Source organism: Notolepis coatsorum, assembly GCF_963971535.1.
Source record: "Notolepis coatsorum genome assembly, chromosome: 4".
Taxonomy (NCBI): Eukaryota; Metazoa; Chordata; class Actinopteri; order Aulopiformes; family Paralepididae; genus Notolepis; species Notolepis coatsorum.
Genome location: NC_140168.1, coordinates 87955128 through 87975553, shown reverse-complemented (window position 1 = coordinate 87975553; position 20426 = coordinate 87955128). Strand labels below are relative to the sequence as shown.

The window sequence follows — 20426 nt, the reverse complement described above, 5'->3', positions numbered from 1 at the left end:
ACGAGACCTGGCGTGAGACACTGACGGCAAGGGAGGAGGCTCTCCGCAAACGCCACATCCGCATAGCGGATGCCTGGGCAGAGCACACAAAACGCCTCCCGCCACTCATGGTAGGGGACATGGTCCGTGTACAGAACCAGACAGGGCCCTACCCCAACAAATGGGACAGGACTGGCAGTGTTGTGGAGGTACGCCAGCATGACCAATACGTGGTCAAGGTCGACGGCTCGGGCAGAGTCACACTTCGGAACAGGAGGTTCCTGCGCAGGTTCAGCCCTGTTCGCAACAACCTTCCACCTCCTCGATCAATTTACGACGACCTGGCGACCCGTGTCACCGTACCACCAGCACTCGTTGTCACACCACGTCTGCCTGACCCCAACTGCGACCTTGTGTCCCCCACATCGCCACCGGTACTCACATTGGCGAGCCAACCCCGGCGCGGGACGCCGCCTGCTTCGCACACGGTCCTTCAGGCGTCACCACCGGCCCCTTTGGACCCGGGAGCCGATCCGGGGCCCACTGTGTCGTCCCCTGCACCTAGGGCGGACTTACGCCGATCCACCAGGGCGACCAGAGTGCCTGCCTGGCACAGGGACTATTCCATGGGCTAGTCACATAATGGACACATGATTTATAGTCACATAGTCTGGGTGTGGGTTATACAGGTATTTGTCCACGTTTTTGTGTGTTTGTTTATTATTATTTCTCAGCCTTTACACAGTATGTTAAAGACTCTGGGGGAGATAGAGAATATCTAGACAGCGCCTCTATAACAGACGGTCCTGCACAGTAGCGCAGCGACCGGAACAGGAAGTTGAGACGCTACTTGTAAATACACCTGCAGTCGTCCGAGACTTATTTGTATATTGTTTTCTTCTTTATTAAACTGGATGGAACAAATGGAATATCGTTCTTATTTAATCTTCATTCCCTGTCCAACAGGCTGATCGCGCCATCTGAGTGCAGCCAGCCTGAGTGCAGCTAACAGTAGCTACTGTCTGTAACTGTGATGCATTTTCTGTTGCAGTCCAATGTTCACCAAAACACACACCCACACACTTATAATTTGTTCCTCAACGTTATATAGACAGGTCATGTTTTGTAAACTAACGTTATGTTTAGAATGGAATGAATACATGGGTCGGGAAAGATAGTTAGCTCAAAGCTAATCCGGCCTGTTTAACCACTAGCTTCTGTTAGCTAATGCTGGCTGAGCAAGGAAACTAACAGTAAACGTTTTTACATGAAATACAGCCCAAAAACCCTGCTGACAAACGTTTGCTTATTAAATACATTCTATACTATAATAATACAAACGTTTCATTGCCTCTCTGTGACGACAAAGTTGTTTAAATAAGGGGAGAAAAGTAGCTAAAACCAATGTATTTGGATGGGACAGGAAGTGCCATTGGCAACCGGAAGTCAGCCGGAAATGGCTACTTTGAGATTGTGCAAGTGGAGAATAGCGTGCATAAGTACACGTATACTATCGATAATCTAGCGTTTATTTGAAAACGATTCATAAATAGGCCGACAAATGACAACGTGTATTCGAGAATATTCCAATAAATGCCGTTTATGGGGGAATCTTTCTATTTTCCCAGAAATTTTCGAGAGAACGATAGCTTTTCGAAATGCTATAAAAAGGATATGAACCAATTAAAAAACAATCCGTTTCGACAATGTTGACTGCAAACAAGTCATTGATAAGCGACAGGCAGATTAGACACATAGCCATAATTTAAAACATAGATTATGCGTTTTTAACGCTAACATTGAAGTGGATGATGGCATTCAAGGGGGTAAAAAGGTAAACAAGGCCGGCACTGATAGTGTTAAAAGGGATAATTTAAGAGGACTGGAGGCTGGATGCGGGTCATGGACCATCAGTTCCCCATCTCTGCTTTACACTATATTGCATTTGACCTGAACAACTCTCTGTGTGTCTGTGCAGTTCTGTGTGATGTCCCACTGCTTGTTGCTGCCCTCTAGTGGAACTCCAGAGAGCTGCCGTCCTCACCCTCTCCTGGTAGCGTCTCTCAAAGTAAACCATGTCCTCTTCCTCCTCCCTCGTCCTCAGGTCTGAGAGAGACGGGGTCACCGAAGACGCTGGACCTATTAATCAGGTGATATGTAAATAAGAATCGGGTCTGACAGAATCTGTCCTGTAGTGAATTAAAGGGTGCCAGGAGATCAGCTGTAGACAGCTTTAGATCAGTGGTTTGTGTTTGTTATTGATGTAAGTCTAAAGCTATCAAGAGAGGGAATATACAACATAAACTAGACTCCAATTGCATGTGTCGTGAGTCGTGACCATGGAATGTGATTGACAGACCTGTCTTGTCAGACAGTGATCACTAGGAGCTGTGCAGTACAACCACAGTCTGATGCTGTTGACCACTAGGAGCTGCCCAGTACAACCACAGTCTGATGCTGTTGACCACTAGGAGCTGCCCAGTACAACCACAGTCTGATGCTGTTGACCACTAGGAGCTGCCCAGTACAACCACAGTCTGATGCTGTTGACCACTAGGAGCTGCCCAGTACAACCAGCCTGACACTGTTGATTACTAGGAGCCAGTGGCGAATCATTATGGAAGCCAACGGAAGCCAGGCCTCCCTATCAAAATATGAATTAATATCAAATATGAAATATGAAAAAAAATTGATCACAGTCTGACACTGTTGATTACTAGGAGCTGCCCAGTACAACCACAGTCTGATGCTGTTGACCACTAGGAGCTGCCCAGTACAACCACAGTCTGATGCTGTTGACCACTAGGAGCTGCCCAGTACAACCACAGTCTGATGCTGTTGACCACTAGGAGCTGCCCAGTACAACCAGCCTGACACTGTTGATTACTAGGAGCCAGTGGTGAATCCTTATGGAAGCCAACGGAAGCCAAGCCTCCCTATCAAAATATGAATTAATATCAAATATGAAATATGAAAAGAAAAAAAATATATATATATATAATAATAATGACTTGGATTTATATAGCGCTCTTCATGACACCCAGAGCGCTTCACAGAGTCCATTATTCGTTCATACACAGTCATACCGGTGGTGGTAAGCTACAATTGCAGCCAGAGCTGCCCTGAGGCAGACTCACGGAAGCGTGGCGAATAATCATCGCCTACGGCCCCTCCGACCACCACCAACATTCATTCACATGCATACACATTCATACGAGGCAAGTAGGTTAAGTGTCTTGCCCAAGGACACAACGGCAGTGGGATGGACATGGGCTTGAGCGGGATTCGAACCACCAACCCTTGGATCATTGGACAACCCGCTATAGTTTACATTCTTTTTCATCTGTGTTATAATATATATATATATATAGATACAGATGAAAAAGAATGTAAACTATATTAAAAAAAAAATATATATATATATATATATATATATATATATATATATATATATATATATTTTTTTTTTTTTAATATAGTTTACATTCTTTTTCATCTGTGTTATATATTTTTTTTTTCTTTTTAAATGTCTCCCTCTTCTCCTTCTCACTCTCTCTAACACACTGTCAGACTCACTATGCTCACTGCAGCTAGAGGAGAGGCAGGGGGTAGGTGTCTTTCTCCAGCCTCAACCATGTGATTCATGTATGTAGAGTCCAAAACCGATACTAGCCAATCAGATTCGAGCTGACTGCCACACCTTAAAAGTTTGAAACGGGGCTGTGAGCAGAATAATTAGTCTGGCATCCCCTCTGCACTCTGAAAATTGTATTAACCCGTGACTGCTCCCACGGGCCGAATATTGCCCCGATCCTCGCGAGATTAAATCCACGGGTACCTCTCGGCGTGCCGAAGCTTTTCCTAAATCACTTCCATCATCGAAAACGAGGGGAAAAGGTCGGCTCGCGACCCTGAAAATGTTGCGTGATTTTAAAAACGCTGTATTAAGTGAGCCTATTATGGGATCCACGCGAGCTTTCTATCGTGGAAACATCTGGGCGTCCCGCAACTTTTACTCATTCACATGTAGCCCCGAAAATGCTTAGAAAAGGAAAGCCGAAAGCGTGGAATAAACTCGCCGAAACGGAAAAGTGTCCCACGGGCGCGCCGTGATTCCGATCCCCGTGAAAATATTCACGGCCATAGAGGAGACCGTGGGACACCTTTTTGCAACCGAATATGTGTCTCGAATTTGCTCCCACGCGGCGCGCAAAATCGCGCAAGGAAAAATCGGACCAAAAATGAACCAATGCTCCAGCAGTATTAATGACCCTGATGTAAACAAGACAAACGTCTTTCTCTGGTCTGCATTCCCTTATACAATTGTGTGTATTGAGCCGTACTGTATTGTACCCATTCTGCAATCTGAAAAATAAATAAAAAGAAAGTTTGACTGGCCACCGAGCCATACTGACTGCTTGACTTAAAAAAAATAATAATTTGGCTTCCCCTGTTATTTTACCCACGCGACGCCACTGCTAGGAGCTGCCCAGTATGACCACAGTCTGACACTGTTGACCACTAGGAGCTTGGAGCTGCCCAGTAGAACCACAGTCTGACACTGTTGACCACTAGGAGCTGCCCAGTACAACCAGTCTGACACTGTTGATTGCTAGGAGCTGCCTTGCTCATAGGCACCTCAATGGTAGCTGTTGAGGGGGGTGAGAATATTCAGACAATATAAAAAAAAAAAAAAAAAAAACCTCTTACTGTCATGCACTCGTCCTATACTAACCTACACTGTAGCACTCAACACTTTGATGAACATTGTTACTCAGCTGATAGAGTTGTACCCTTCTTGCTGACTTGTCATTTTGGATAAAAGCGTCAGCTATATGACAAAATGTAAATATAAATGTAAATGTGAGAGCGAAATTTGTTCAATTCCCCCACCCAGATTTACCTGCCTGTCCTGTGGGATCGAACTGGCAACCTTTCACAAGCCTTTAGGCTCCCATGGAGAAGAACCATCATTATGTGTTCATCTCTCACCTGCCCCACTGTCGTCCAGTTGGAGGTACCCGTCCAGCAGAGAGCTGAACCCTGTCAGCCCCCCCATGGCGGCGTACGGAACAGCCCTGCCCACCGGCCGACCCTGGGCCTCCCGCTCTGCCTTCGTCTCAACCTGCAGAATGGAAGACTAGTCAGTAACAATGCCCCTATTATGGTGATAGGTACACCGTATAGCTGTGAGTGCCGTCCTTCAGATGAGACGCTAAACCGAGGTCCTGACTGAATCTTGTCGTTAAAGAACCCAGGACGCCTATCGCAAAAAGTAGGGGGTTCCCTGACGTTCCTGGCCAAATTCACAATCAGGTCTTTGACATCAAGGCCACCTAATCATCCTTCCCCCCTTAATTGGCTGATATCAATCCCTGTCTCCTGAGCCATTCAGCCATTGTGTAGTGTGATGTGTGCCTGGTGCCAGTGTATGGCAGCCATTGAGCCTGTGTAGCCCAAGGTTGGGTCCTACTACTACCAGTGGTGGTGAAGGAGGCAATTTACACCCTACATTGTGGGGAGTGCTTCGAGTGTCTAGAAAAACGCTATATAAATGTAATGAATTATTATTAGTATTATTATTAAGAGGAGAAAGTGACCACACACTGATAAAATGAATGTAAAGTTCATGTGAGAATGAATAGTGGTAGAGTTGTTCCTAGTGTAGCCAACAGACACTGCTCACTGGCAGACACTTGGCATTAGGCACTTTGCCTCAGTCCCACGTGACTATGGAAGCTGAGATATAACTTATAACGATTGATTATTTATTTGTCCTTTTCGGAAATTCATATTGTGTTGTACAACAAGCATCATGTAATTATTAGGGCTGTCAATCGATACAAATGTTTTAAAATGGGTTAATCACGTGATTTGCTTGCATTAATTGCATGAATGCATATTAAAAGATAAGTAGCTAAATGCGTCGAGGCTGCAATCATAAAGAAATGCATGAAAAAGCGCTTAGGTTAGCAAAAACATATAAATAGGACTATATAACGGTTTTGATTGATTGAAAACTTTATTAACAGATTGCAGAATGGGTACAATACAGTACGGCTCAATACAAACAACTGCAAGAGCGGTTTTGAAGGAGGGTAGGGATTCACATTATTTTACGGCTGTGGGTAGGGCGTTCCACATTATTGTGGCATAATTGCGAAACGTGTTTAGTCCCTTGTTTGAGCCGAATCTGGGTTGAACATGATTTGTGGAACTCCCTCTTGTGTTGTGGTCGTGGAATTCACTGACCTTTGGGAAGTATTTCGACATGTGAATGAATATGAATGAATGAATGAATGAATGAATTGAATTGAATTGAATTGAATTGAATTGAATTGAATTGAATTGAATTGAATTGAATTGAATTGAATGAATGAATGAATGAATGAATGAATGAATGAATGAATGAATGAATGAATGAAAACTTTATTTAACAGAATGGGTACAATACAGTACGGCTCAATACACACAATTGTTAAGGGGATGCAGACCAGAGAAAGACTTTTGTCTTGTTTACATCAGGGTCCCCCATTTTCAATTCATAGTGATGAATTCATGTACATGGGTATCTTAGTGTTGTAGTGTATCTTGTAGACCAGGCCCATTGCAAGTTGCTGTACTCTGTTGTCTACTCTAAGTCTAAGCCATCCTAGGTGGGTTTTAGGAGTAAGGCCAAGCAGTAGTCTGACCAGTTTGTTTTGTGATGATTGTAGCCTTGTTTTTAGGGCCTTTGAGGTGCTTTGGTACCATGAGGTGCAAGCATAGTTGTAGTACCCTTGAATGATGCTCCTGTTAGACTCAGTCTTCAATGTATTCTTGTTTACCAGAGAGGAGATCCGGTACAAGAATCTTGTTCGTTGGTTGACTTTTTTTATTACATTGGTTGCCATTTTGTCACAGGAAAGATTTGCCTCTAGGATGGAACCCAGGTAGGTAATTTCATCTTTCCTTGTGACAATATTGTCACCCACTGTGACACGGTATCACTAGATCCACACACCTATCATACACTCACCAGTGTCAGGTGGGCGGAGCTTGGCTGGCCACACCCACAGGTGTACGGGCTCTGGAACCCGGAACAGGAAGTGCCTGAGAGAGAGGAAAGGAGGATATGAGTAACTGACAATTACTATTACAATGTGAAATTCATCAGAATAATCTGATAAAAGCTGTGATTTAACGAACGTTGCTATATAAATGCAGCCCATTTACCATTTAAAAGAGACCTTGCACAGAATATGTTTGTGTGTAGCTGTATGGCTGTCTATAACCATTGGTAACCACTTTTGAAACAAAATGCCTAGTTTTTGTGCAAGGGTAGAGTAGGTAAAACATTGGAAAACTACAATATTATTGTTCCACTGCGTATTTACAAGATTCAGTATATCAATCAATCAATATATAGGAACTAGGGATGTCCGATATTGGCATTAAAATGTGATATCGGAAAATATCAAATTTTCTTTTCTTTTTTTTTACATTTCTATAACCTTTATTTACCCAGGCAAGCAAGTAAGAACAAATTCTGATTTTATTTATTGTCAAAAGTATGCATAATGTTATGTTAATTCCACAACAAGACATATGTAATGTTAATTACCTGAAATTATTCAGTTTTTTGGCGGGGGAAACCCTGCATATATCGATATCGGTTGATATCGGAATTTAAGAGTTGGACAATATCGGTATCGGTAAAAAAGCCAATATCGAGCATCCCTAATAGGAACTGTTGTTTTTCACACAGCAACTGTCTCCTCCGACATGGAGAACAGCATTCTAAACATTCTGTGAAAAGGCCTCTACACTGTAAAAAAGAAATGTTTTTTCACAGGAAATTCACTGGATTATTTTACAGATTACTTTGGTTTTTCTACTTTAAGTCTAAATGCCGTAAACATACAATAAATTACTTTTGATAAAAAAATATTAACCATTAAATAAAGGTTGTAATATGTAAATTGATTTAACACTTTGGCTGCCATGGGTTAAATTCATTATCAACCGTAGGTTGCCGGCTCTATTTGTCTATGGAGAAAGTCCCCTTCTTTGCAGGGCTATAACTTTTTTAATTCTATTGCTACATTGCCATTATTAGGGCCCATTCAAAGTCCTATATGTATTGTTCATTGTGTAGCAACGTTAAACTTTTTCATTCACATATTCATAGTAAAGTATGGTCTAATGTATAAGTATGTTTTCATCTCTTTCTGCAGCTTTCTCCAGAACGTGATCTATAGCCCCAAATACATTATATTGATGATGCAATACAGTTTTATGGCAATCAGCGCGATATAAAAAATTCCAACTAGACGTACTTCTAGAAGTTACTACACGTCATCTGATGTTGACCGGATGGGCTAGGGCCTAGGGGGCGTTTATAATTCCGTGGGCAGCGTTATACCAATCATCTAATGTGGGTCAAATGTTGATAATAGCAGTTAGTATCGAAGACGGTAACTTTACACGCTAAAACTCACCCCAGTCTCCGCGCGCCGTTGGGCGATCATCGTAGAGTAGAAATTGTATCATTATGGGATGTATATTTACCCGGTCTATCTCCAGCTTGTATAATGGTATATACGTCCAAATCATGTTGTTTATCGAGTTATTGGCAATCGATCGCTATGTAGTGTGTCGAGATAGAGTCCCGGGACCTAAATTGATATTTTTTTTACAGGATTATTCCATTGCTTAATTGTCTTGAATGTTAAATTACATTGAATTATATGTAAAAACACCTAAAATAAACATGTTTTTCTGTAAATTAATTGCTTTTCCACTTAATTTTGGTATTTTACTGTAATTTGACAGTAAGTATTTGGCAACCGTTGCTGCCAGACATTTAGTTTCTTTTTACAGTTGTTAGGGTTGAGGGTGAAGATGAAGGTGAGAACACAGTTTGCAGACCAGGAGGAAGGAACGGAGGCAGAGACGAGGGGTGATGCTTAACGAGGAGAAGTTTACTAACACAAACAGAATACAAAACAAACTAAAGGACCTAGGACTACTAATACAACGAAAGAAAACAAGAAAACGACAGGGAAGGCAGGTACGACACGGGGAAAACGAGGAGACAATGACGCCACAAAGATCCCAACAAACCACAAGCAATAAATACAGACACAAATTAACACTGATTACAATGGAAAACACCTGGGGGAAGAAGACACTAGAACAAATACAATAAACAACAATCCCGAACAAGTACTAAACTAAAACAACACACAGAATCAAAATGCCAACACAGAGAAAACCTAAACAAACAACACTTCTAACATAGACACTAATTGCCACAATAAAATATGATTAATCTGAGCAAGCAGGGTCAATGTTGACTGCAGCTTCTGCAGATGACCGCTAGATGGCGGCATGACCCTGAGGCATTGATCCTCCCAGACCTGAGCAGGTCTGGGCGTGTAACACAGTTTTCTTTTTTTACAGTGTATTCTGGGATATCAGACTCACACTTCATGCACAGGTGCCCAGAAGCTTCGCTGTGATCCTCTGTGGAGTGTTTACACCTGCAGCGGATGGGCTGGGGGCCGTTCAGGGGCACGTACAGGTAGGCCAGACAACGACAACCTCTTACTAGACACGGTAGGGCCAGGGGCCTCTCAGAGGGAACCACATCGAAGTCTGTTTTATGTTGCTTGTACCTGGGAAAGATGTGTAGAGACAGACATTAGGCAACAAGACGGTGTGTGTGTGTGTGTGTGTGTGTGTGTGTGTGTGTGTGTGTGTGTGTGTGTGTGTGTGTGTGTGTGTGTGTGTGTGTGTGTGTGTGTGTGTGCGCGTCCGTGCGTGCGTGTGTGTGTGTGTGTGGACAGGGCGAGAGGGTTCCAAGGGTATCAAATTAAAATGAACCAAACACCCTAATGACCAGCTGGCAACGCCACATCGGAGGAAGCATGTGGTAGTCTACTCTACACCCTCCCCAGACCGACAGTAGGGCTGCGCCACGATCAGTAAGGGAATTGGCATAGAGACTCAATTGGGGATATGGGAGCAAAGCAAAAGTACTAGCGATGCAGCATTAAACTTTTTTTTATTTGTATAAATACAGCACTGTAAAAAACAACAACAAAAAAATGATAAGGCATTGCATAGTTGTTTGATACTGATCTAATATGGATATAGGTATAGGTTGTGTAGCCTACCTATGTGTACAGAAGCATTTTGTCTCTGGGCCGATAGGTTTGCAGTCGATTCCTCCTGGCACTCTGAAGCTCACAGAGTCTGTTCTTCATCCTCTGAGGAAGGACTCTCCTCCTGTACTCCTCATATTGTTCTGGGGTGAACGGCTTCCCTCCATCATCATCACCCACAATCCTAGGAGACACACACCCCAATCAGGACATGGAAGGGGAATGCCCACCCATACCATCCATAGACAATGAATGGGGCTCTGACTCTGTGAGGCCATAAGATGTTTGTGTGAGCCCTTACACCCAAATTAGGTTTTAATTATTTAATTAATTAAAATGTTTACATTTAGTTGACGCTTTTATCCAAAGCGACTTACAAGTTTTGTACGACAAGTCAGCAGGAAGGGTAAAACTCTAACAATGTTCATCAAAGTGTTCAAACTTGAGTGCTACAGTGTATGTTAGTTTATACAACGGCATGCAAATTTCTCGATTCTGATTGGCTGAAACAGTCCATTTACACGTCTTTATTGGGAACAATCCACGGTCCTGGGCTCAGGACCCGCCCACAACCGAATCACATATCACTCCGCCGGCTGCCCGGCTCACTCCGGGAGAAAGCAAGATGACAAAATGGATATGTTGATAGCGCCATAACGACTAAATATGAAGCGATTCTGTCACGGCGAATGTGTTAGTCCTTTAAACAATGTTGGATGATGTAATTGTTGGTTCATGAGTCAATGGCTGACTTCAGCGATGGCTCTAGTCTCCACCCACCGCCACACACCCCCACACACACACACACACACACACACACACACATTCACACACACACACACACTCCTGTCTGCAACAGCGGGGGAAAGTCAGACTGAGAGGAGCAGCTGAGTGCTGCGCTGTTTTAAGTGAGCATGGTCTATTGAATTGATTGATTGGTTGATTGCTAATTTTATTACTGTACGCCTGGTTTCCAACTGGTTAAGTTTAGGCTAAAAAAATAAATAAAAAAATAGGCAGAAGAAAACTTTTTTTTCCTATAGGGCAAAGAAAACTTTTTAATTTGTTTTACCTACTTTCTATAGAAGCATCTAAGAATGAAGTTCTATAGAAAGTAGGTCTGCATCCCCTTAACAATTGTGTGTATTGAGCCGTACTGTATTGTACCCATTCTGCATCTGGTAATAAAATGTTCAATCAATCATTCCAATAATACACAGTTGGATGTGTTAGTTGGTTGGATGCCTTAGTTCAGTGCTTCTCAAACTTTTTCTGTCAGGCCCCCCTTTGGCGGACCAAAATATTTTGCCCCCCCCTCGCCCCAACCAAATAGTCATGAAATGGGCCATGTTTAAATTTATTGAAATAACACCAATATCGTGACCTTTCAAATTGGCCCAAATTTTGTTTTCAGAGCTGTCATGTATGAAAAGCCAGCTTCACACAGATACTGTATGTGGTGCTGAATGGTATCAACACCTTAACTGCTGCATCATTAGATACTTGGTGGGCCATGAGATGAGATACTTGGTACTCAGCACCACACTCTGAAACTAGCTCTCTAGGTGGTATCAGATGAGATTTCAAAGAGTTCTTCCAAGAGTTTGGATGGAGATGTGTCAGGAAGCTTTGTCTCAATGTTGTCTGTAAAGGTTTTTTTTATCCAGAGTAACTTGGTGATCCTTTTATGTGTTTTATTAAATAATGATTTTCAGATTTTGAGAAATGGTATTTTCATGGAGAACAGTGCAGCTGCAACAAATAGCACTTTAGTGATAATTTTCTGTAATCCAAAAAAAAATAAAAAAAATATTATTATTATTATTTTTTTATAAATCTCAAGGCCCCCCCTGTCATGCCTCTGCGCCCCCCCTGGGGGGCGCGCCCCCCACTTTGTGAAACACTGCCTTAGTTGAAAGGCAGTTGGATGTGTTAGTTTGCCAATAACACACAGTTGGATGTGTTAGTTGGTTGGATGCACTTCAAGCTGCTTCCACATGGAGGCAAATTGTCTTTTTTGTAGTTGTGGGAACAACTTTTTCTGGCGGATGGTTTTTTCAATAAATCTTCGATTAATGTGTGTTTATTGTATAGCAATAAGGTTGGATGAATCTGGCAGTTGTATAAAAGCTTTACACCACTTGCAGTCGTGATTTGTGAACAATAAACCATGCCTAGGGGGGTCTAACGACCACCCCTAGGCATGGTTTATTGTTCACAAACCACTCCTGCGCGTGATGTAATGCTTAAATATTAGGAAGATATTGATTGAAGTGTGTCTTTAGATGACGGTGAAAAATTGGTAGAGTTTCGGCTGTCCTTACTGTGGTATGAAGTTCGTTCCACCATTGTGGAGCAAGGACCGAGAATAGGCGGCTTCTCTTTGATGCTTAATTCAGACCTTCTAACAATGCTAGAACGTGAACCTCATTTGGGTGTAAGAGCTCACGCAAACATGTTATGGCCTCTGAGCCCCATTCATGTCTATGGAGCAGCCCCAGATTTTCTCACAGAAAACGCTGGAAATTCCAGAATCCTTTTTTCCATTATCGATCTACTGCTCAACACTGCCCCCACTCTTCCGCAGTCCTCAACAGTTAAGTGTGAAGAACTTGCACTATTAAAAAATAATAATAATAATAACTTCCATCAGAGCCAGCATTACTCATGATGGAAATAAAGCTGATTACAGCAAACCGTGCAATGTACCCATGAGCAGATTCACATGCATCACATTAGATGAAACTGTCTCAGAATGTAACTCCTCCACCTCAGATTGATCCTGTACCTACAGCCTTTTTTAAACGTGTTAAGCCTTGTGCTAGATACCATCAACACTTCCCTTAGGACTGGGATTTCCCCAGATGCCTTTTTCTTTTGTTATCGTTTGGTAGATTTGGTATTTTTAGTTACAATTGATTGATTAATTGATCATTAACGTTATCAATGATCGAGTCAGGAAAGTGCTTACAATTTGCAACCCTAGTCTAAACAGTCATAAATCTTTTATTCAACTTCAGCCCTGCTCATAACCATTTAAATTAAATAAAAAAAATTGTAATGTCAGATTAAAAATGAAATACTCCCACCCCCAGTTGTTGTTAAATCTGACATTACAAAAAAACTAAAAATCCATTGAAATCAGTGTTGTTGCTAATCATTGACATATGATAGCCTGTAATAATCCCCCCCAGAAAAATCCACTTTGCATTTGATATATTGAAAATATTTAACTTTGTGTGTTTTTTTAACAATCATTTGTGATGCCATCACACACACTGACATTTAAAGGGTTACAATTCGAAAATGTATTGAATATGTGGTGGTTATGATCAGGGCAGAAGTTGAATAAAAGATTTATAAAAGAACAAGTGAAGAAATATACATTATTACTAGGGCTGTCTTAAATACTTTGAAGCTTCGAAGCTTCATTCGATGGCACAAGCTTCGAACATTAAAAAAAAATCGAAGTTAAAAAAAAATATATATATATATATATATTTATTTTTTCAAAAAAAAGTACTTTGAGTTGTGTGTGTGTGTGTGTGTGTGTGTGTGTGTGTGTGTGTGTGTGTGTGTGTGTGTGTGTGTGTGTGTGTGTGTGTGTGTGTGTGTGTGTGTGTGTGTGTGTGTGTGTGTGTGTGTGTGTGTGTGTGTGTGTGTGTGTGTGTGTGTGTGTGTGTGGGGGGGGGGGCCGGGGGACAAATACACTGGAGGAAAGTAACCCAGCTCAGCACTGCCCAAATTATATCATCACTATTGCCTGTTTGAAGGATATCATCCTCAAACACATATACACCTACATGCCTTGTAGAATTCCACACATAAGAAAGAAAGATACTGGGATGAATAAACAAAATAGGAAATAAAATGTAGAAATGCATGCAATACATAAATAAATATGAATCTCCATATATGAAATAGAACATTTAGATAAGGTGCTACTGAGATGTTTTGGTGAGTTCTTTGTTTTTTTGTGGAAGTAGCCCTTCTTAAAAATGCATGAACATTCACTGATAATTGGTCTGTAGTGGAGTCTACAAGGTCTACATTGCCGGACCATGTAGAATCCGAACCTTGTAGACTGACATAATTCTGTGCATAGTTTAGTCTACACAGGCCATATTTAAAATAATCAAAATCTTACTTCATTCATCTTAAACATTCTTGATTTGGGGGATTGGTAGTTCCCATGAAATCTGAAGTTGTTCAAACGACAACAGCGATCCACCTTGAATTAAATCACACAGCCGAGTGAAACCTTGTTGGCTGCGTCACAGTCACGAAAGGGGCTACTTAATTAATTAATCCAATCCACTTTATTTATAGAGCACATTTAAAAACAACAAAGTTTACCAAAGTGCTGTACAAGTCTCACAACATAAGATCAAAAAAATATATATATCGAAGCTCGGCCCCGAAGCTTCGATTGCCAGACATTTTTGTAATGTCTGTAATAATTTATTACAGACATTACAAAAAAACTAAAGATCCATCGAAATCAGTGTTGTTGCTAATCATTGACATATGCTAGCCTGTAGTAACCCCCTCAGAAAAATCCACTTTGCATTTGATATATTGAAGATATTTACATTTGTGTTTTTTCTTTTTTTACAATAATTTGTAAAATCTCTGTCTATGTCTCTGTCTCTTTGTGTCTGTCTGTCTGTCTGTCTCTCCCTCTCTGTTTGTCTGTCTGTCTGCCTGTGTCTTTCTTAATTTGTCTCTGTCCGTCTGTCTTTCTCCGTTTGTCTCCGTCTGTCTTTCTACCTATATCTCTGTCTCTGTAAGCCTTTCTATCTGTCTCTCTCTGTCTGTCTGTCTGTATCACATTCTTCAATTTTGTTTCAGGTAACTATGACAAGATTTCACTTTGTAATATGTTTCAGGCATTCTATTGTCTTAATAACTGTAATTCATTGCAATACTTGTCTACATTTTAGGTAAGTATACACTTCAATTTAAGTACCCGACTGTCAACATACCAGCTGAGATCTCTGCGAGGCATTTTGGCCATTTTGGGTTGTAGCACCAACTGAAGCTGACAGGGGAACAAAGGTTATTCTATAACCCTAGTTATATGAGTAATAGCTTGCGCTTTGCTCTATTGGAACTATCCCTTTAATCATATTCTAAAATGAAAATGTTCACCATGTGTACGACCTGCCCACCTGCCTGACCACTCCCACATCCGCTGCTACAGTACATAAGCGGGGTCATGGCCACACCACAGCTCCTTCCCCAGTCTTTCACAGCCGAAACGGAAGACCGTGGGGTCCTCAGTGAGTCAGAGCAAAGCGCTCGCTATTACTCATATAACTAGGGTTATAGAATAACCTTCGTTATATTTCGTTAATAGCTTACGCTTTGCTCTATTGGAACACAAGAGCTGAGCAGAGCGTAAGCCAGACAGATGCACCCGCTGAGGTCCCCTACAACCATCAGAACCGGGGAGGATCCTAGCGAGGGACGGGAGGGAGATCGGACCCGACTGTGCGAAGAGGGTTTATCGCCTCAAACGCACAGGGCGAGCAGACCGTGGGACTTACCTTGGTTTAGAAGGGCCCGCGACTACTCAGACGCGCATCCCACACGCCACCAGGGAACGGACGTGAGCAAAAACCCTGTCACAGCCCCCAATATCGCGGGGTCGGAGTAAAAAAAACAACAACCCCGCGGCAAGGCCATAGCAGCGGAGCGCGGAGGAGGTCCCAGCCTCAGGCCACCCTGGGGCTAGGACCCCTGAAAAAAGAGGCCTGGTGAGGTCCATGAGGCCGTGGCATTGAGACCCCACCAGACGGTCACTGGTGATACCACCTCCCACATCGCCAGCGTATCGGACAGGGCCTAAACCAGGTGAAGTCCCTTCTCCCCTTGGCACGCCGCTCCGAAGCGCTCCCAAGGAGGCTTCCCCCAGACAACCCTCCAAGGAGGTTGATCCCTCAATCCAGGTCGACAGGTCCCAAGAGTAGAACTCGACCTGCGCCCGGAGCACTGCGGACTAGACAGGCGCTTACTGTAAGAACAGTATCCCGGCGGAAAGGGTGTTCCGGTATGCTGTGCACCATGTCACAATATCCACGAACCCTGACCCCGCCAATTTATTAATCCCGTGGGGTCGAGGTTCAGAGAAAGAGTTTGACACAATTGGCAGACGTCATGAAAGATGCGGGGGCATACTCTCGGGCAGACGGGGTCAAGCCCAGCCTCAACCCGCGAGTCGACTCTGCTACCAACACACCGGGGAGACAAGCACCCCCCTATGTTTATTATAACAGGAGGTGGGTGCTCCCTTAACCCACAAAAAAAAACAGAAACACAACTGCGTGTATACACAGGCTATACAATGCAGTTCAAGCGTTTCAGGTTTAAAAAGGGTTAACCCAGGCCAACAGGTTATTGAGGGCAAGGCCCGACCTGGGCCTGGCGGACCAGGACCTACACAGGGATGCATAGAGGAGTTGACAGAAGCAGCCTCCCCGACAGCCCCCTCCCATCCCCGGTTTAACAGGGAGGGAGGGGTGAAACAAATGGAGAAGGACCAATCCCCAAACATCGTGCAAAAAGGTACAACACAGTATGGACCAATGCACACCACTGTTAAGGGCAACTCAAGGTGACATGTATATGACACACACATTCATGACATCAACCCCTGTGACGTCCGGCCCGACCTGGCACTTCCCCCCCGGAAAAGCACGGAGTCCCTCTGGGAAACAGAACCTGTCTGCACCCTGGCGGACAACGGGTTAAACTGATCCGGTCCGGCGCGACCAGGACCAGTCCCGTGCCCTAGTCACGCCGCCACCCCCAGTCCTAAGAGGGGGGTAGGTACGCGTGTCGATCCAAAACATCACAGAAGGCGCCACCAAGACGGTCAGTACTCGTCGTCATTGTAAATGAGGGAAACCTCAATGTCCTTCGAGTTAAAATAAAGGTTACAAACAGTACGCGAACGCACTGCTCTTGGTGGCCCACCCAAAGGCATGAACCCCCCTGCCAATGTTTGATCTACTCCGACATCTCCCCCCGGAGATGTACGTGAGCCGTCGAGTCTAACCTAGTGCACTGGCGCTCGGTAGAGACAAACATTTGCTTCCCAGCCGACCGCATAAAAAAACGCAGTTTTTATGATGTTGGGCAACCAAGGCGCGCCGGGCCCTCAAAGCATATTCAATCATTGAAAAAACACCCTGGGCCAGCGCTGATCGGTCTCGTAAGACCATACGCTGATTCATAAAACAGTGTATATGCTCGCAAATTTCTAACAAGAAAGAGCCTCACAACGTTTCCCCTTGCTGTCTGGGATGAGCAGCAGGGAGCCGGTCTACAAAAGACACAGACATGGGTCCTCACATGACGAGCCTGGGAATAACAACCGCGTCAATTCTGCTCTTTATGTAAGAGGGGAAGACAGCGGTTTTCCCAGAGAGACCTCAACGTGAGTAAACAATTGAAAAAGGTTCATGTAACAATTGGACTAAGACTCTCCGAGGAGGAGGCTCTGAAAACTCTGAGGAGGCTCTCTCACTGAGAGGGAGGTTCTGAAAACTCTGAGGAGGCTCTCTCACTGAGAGGGAGGTTCTGAAAACTCAGAGGAGGCTCTGAAACTCCTTGAGGAGGAGGCTCTGAAACTCCCTGAGGAGGAGGCTCTGACCCAATATACTACTACTCCGGCCCGACCTACACTACTGCATTGCATCACCTATCCTTTACAATGACAGCGGTCTGTAGTACAGGCCCTGTAACTCACGGACATGCCTCTTGGCCAGCCAGAAAAAGCGCCTGTGACGTTTTCAAATGGCCGGGGGAAACCTGTGTCCCACCTATCCTGATTTGGTGTGGGAGACAGGAACCCCCCCCCCCCCCGTGACGAGAGAGAGAACACCCTCGACAGGGAGACTGATAGGTAGAAAGGCACAACCTCTCGGCCAATCAGTTTCGTAAAAAGGATATAACTATATCCGGGAGGGGGGAGGTTTATTTTATCCACCCCCTCACCACCTCACCCCTGATATGACGCCAAAAGAAAGCAGAGCCGTGACACCAGTCGCATGGCGCGCCAGATGAAAGCACATACTTACCTGTAGAGTAAAAGCTTTACATCATGCACGCCAGCCACAGCCGATAACCTCGTTTGTGTAAAAAACTGCCTTTATCCACGACTCTGGCTTATGTGTGAAAACTTGCCACCCGTTATTTTTATCATTACCCTTAAGCAAAGAAAAAATATCAAGCTAAAGAGAGGGACTCAAGGCCCTTGGTCATATGCCACTATGTACAACTCTGTAGGCTAACACCCAGACCAGTTGTGGACTCAATGCTACGTTTACCTAAATGTTACATGAAACACACACACACAACTTCTCATCATACAATAAATAAAAAAAACAGTTCACTTTTACTCACGTAAGAAGAACGCTGTTTTTAAGTAGAGAGAAGGACATAAGCCTTGGTCAAGCTATAGACAATAGCGACCAGCACAATTTTCAAAGAAAACTGAACAACACTCCAAGCAAGAAACGCAACCCCAGCATTTGTAGCTGTGAGTTCACATAGCACACGTCGTATCCCCCAAAATGCAGTGAGGTAACACACGTTTTGTTAAACAAAAAACACTGTTATTAACCAAAACATTCGGGGGGGAGGAAGAAAGAGTGGGGCATAGTGTAATGTCCTACCTGAACCCCCGGACGCAGGATGAATGGCCGCAACAAAAGGCTTGTCCATCATGTTGACGAGGCCTCTTGCTGGCGGGGCCAGAAGCGGCGACGGCTGTAGCCTCGCTCCGGCACTCCGCCCGCATCCTGCGGCCGGTCATGGTGCAGGCCGACGACATCTTCTGCCAGAGATGACGCCGAGTCAGAGCGCTCAGGGCCCGCTACTTCCCCACAGCTAACGCCAGCGGTTTAGCACAAGCTAACAGCTAACTCCAGGCTAACGGTTAGCATCAAGCTAACGTTTCTAGCCTTAATGCAGCAGCAAGCTAACAGCCAGCACTCACGGGCCCACTGTTAAGCTAACGGCTACTACTGAAGCTGTGTAATGTGAGGAACAGCGTGCAGGCCTGATCACTTCAGACAGCCTACTGTCTCTTCTTTATCCCAACTTCTTTCTTCGAAAAAAGGGGACGACAACACCAGTCTCTCTCACAAGATGGCGTTACCAGAGATATACAGCAGCGTCGGCAGCAAGCTCTTTCATGCGGGCTGCCGCCGCCTTGAGTTCGGGCTAAAAAACACGCAAACTCGCATCCCTCACGCCGGGAGCAGGGTGCGAACCATGGGGGAGCTGGGGGAGCCATGGCTCCCCTATATGAGATATGAGCTCCCCTGAAAACATGATTTGTGAAGTTTTGGGGGGTCAAGATACAAGATACAAGAGTTTTATTTGTCATGGCATACAGGTATACAGTGAAATGCGGGGGGTCTTGCCCGCAACGATGTGCATAATACAATAGTAATAATTATAATAAGAATCCAACCAAGAGCGACATTGTGCAATAAACAAGTAAACAAGTAGGGCATATCGATATCTGTACATGAGTTATTTACAGAGCATGGTAGGACATGCTAGGTCCTGTGGTAGTTCAGTACACTGTTAGCTACGGATGAGGCACTGGGTCTTTATGTACACTGCTATACAATGCTATATTATACAATCTCAAGCTCTACTATACTATTCTTAAAGTGACCTTTCCTTCTGTAAAGTGTCCATAAGTGTGAGCTTGTGGAGCATGAGTGTGTGTGTGCTCATGTTAAAGTGGCTGCTAGTGTGTGAGCGTGTACAGTTTGTGTGTCGTGTGTGTGCTTGTGCGTGGAGAGTTCAGTGTTCAAGGCTCTGATGGCCTGGGGGAAGAAGCTGAGCCGAAGTCTCTCTGTCCTCGTTACTGGTGTTCGCAGGCATTTGCCTGACCGCAGCAGCATGAACAGGCTGTTGTTGGGGTGATGAGGGTCTTTCATTATCCTGCAGGCTCTGGATTGGTAGTGCAATACCCGTGGTACGCTCGGCTGAGTGCACCACTCTGTAGGGCCTTCTTGTCCTGTGCCGTGCTGTTGCCATACCAGGCAGTGATGTTTCCAGTCAAGATGCAGCTCCGGAGTAGAAGGACTGGAGTATCTTCCCAGATACTCTGAACTTCCTTAACTGTCTCAGGTGGTAGAGGCGCTGCTTCGCCTTTTTTACGACTGAGTCTATGTGTGTTGTCCATGTCAGGTCCTCTTAGATGTGGACCCCCAGGTACTTGAAGCTGCTCACCCGGTAGCCCCGTTTATCCTCAGTGGTGTGTGTGTGTGTCCT

At 44.1% G+C, this 20426-nt stretch overlaps 1 protein-coding gene across 1 annotated transcript in view; it reads right to left on the bottom strand.

Moving 5' to 3' along the window:
* Window positions 1–640: 640 nt before the first annotated feature.
* fam221a (family with sequence similarity 221 member A) overlaps window positions 641–20426 on the bottom strand; it is a gene marked incomplete at both ends in the record, with an annotated part of 29712 nt that continues 9926 nt past the window's right edge. The window contains 7 exon segments of the mRNA XM_084312021.1: window positions 641–649; window positions 2024–2118; window positions 4972–5104; window positions 6998–7071; window positions 9448–9638; window positions 10140–10214; window positions 10216–10311. Coding sequence (XP_084168147.1) covers window positions 641–649; window positions 2024–2118; window positions 4972–5104; window positions 6998–7071; window positions 9448–9638; window positions 10140–10214; window positions 10216–10311 — 673 coding nt within the window.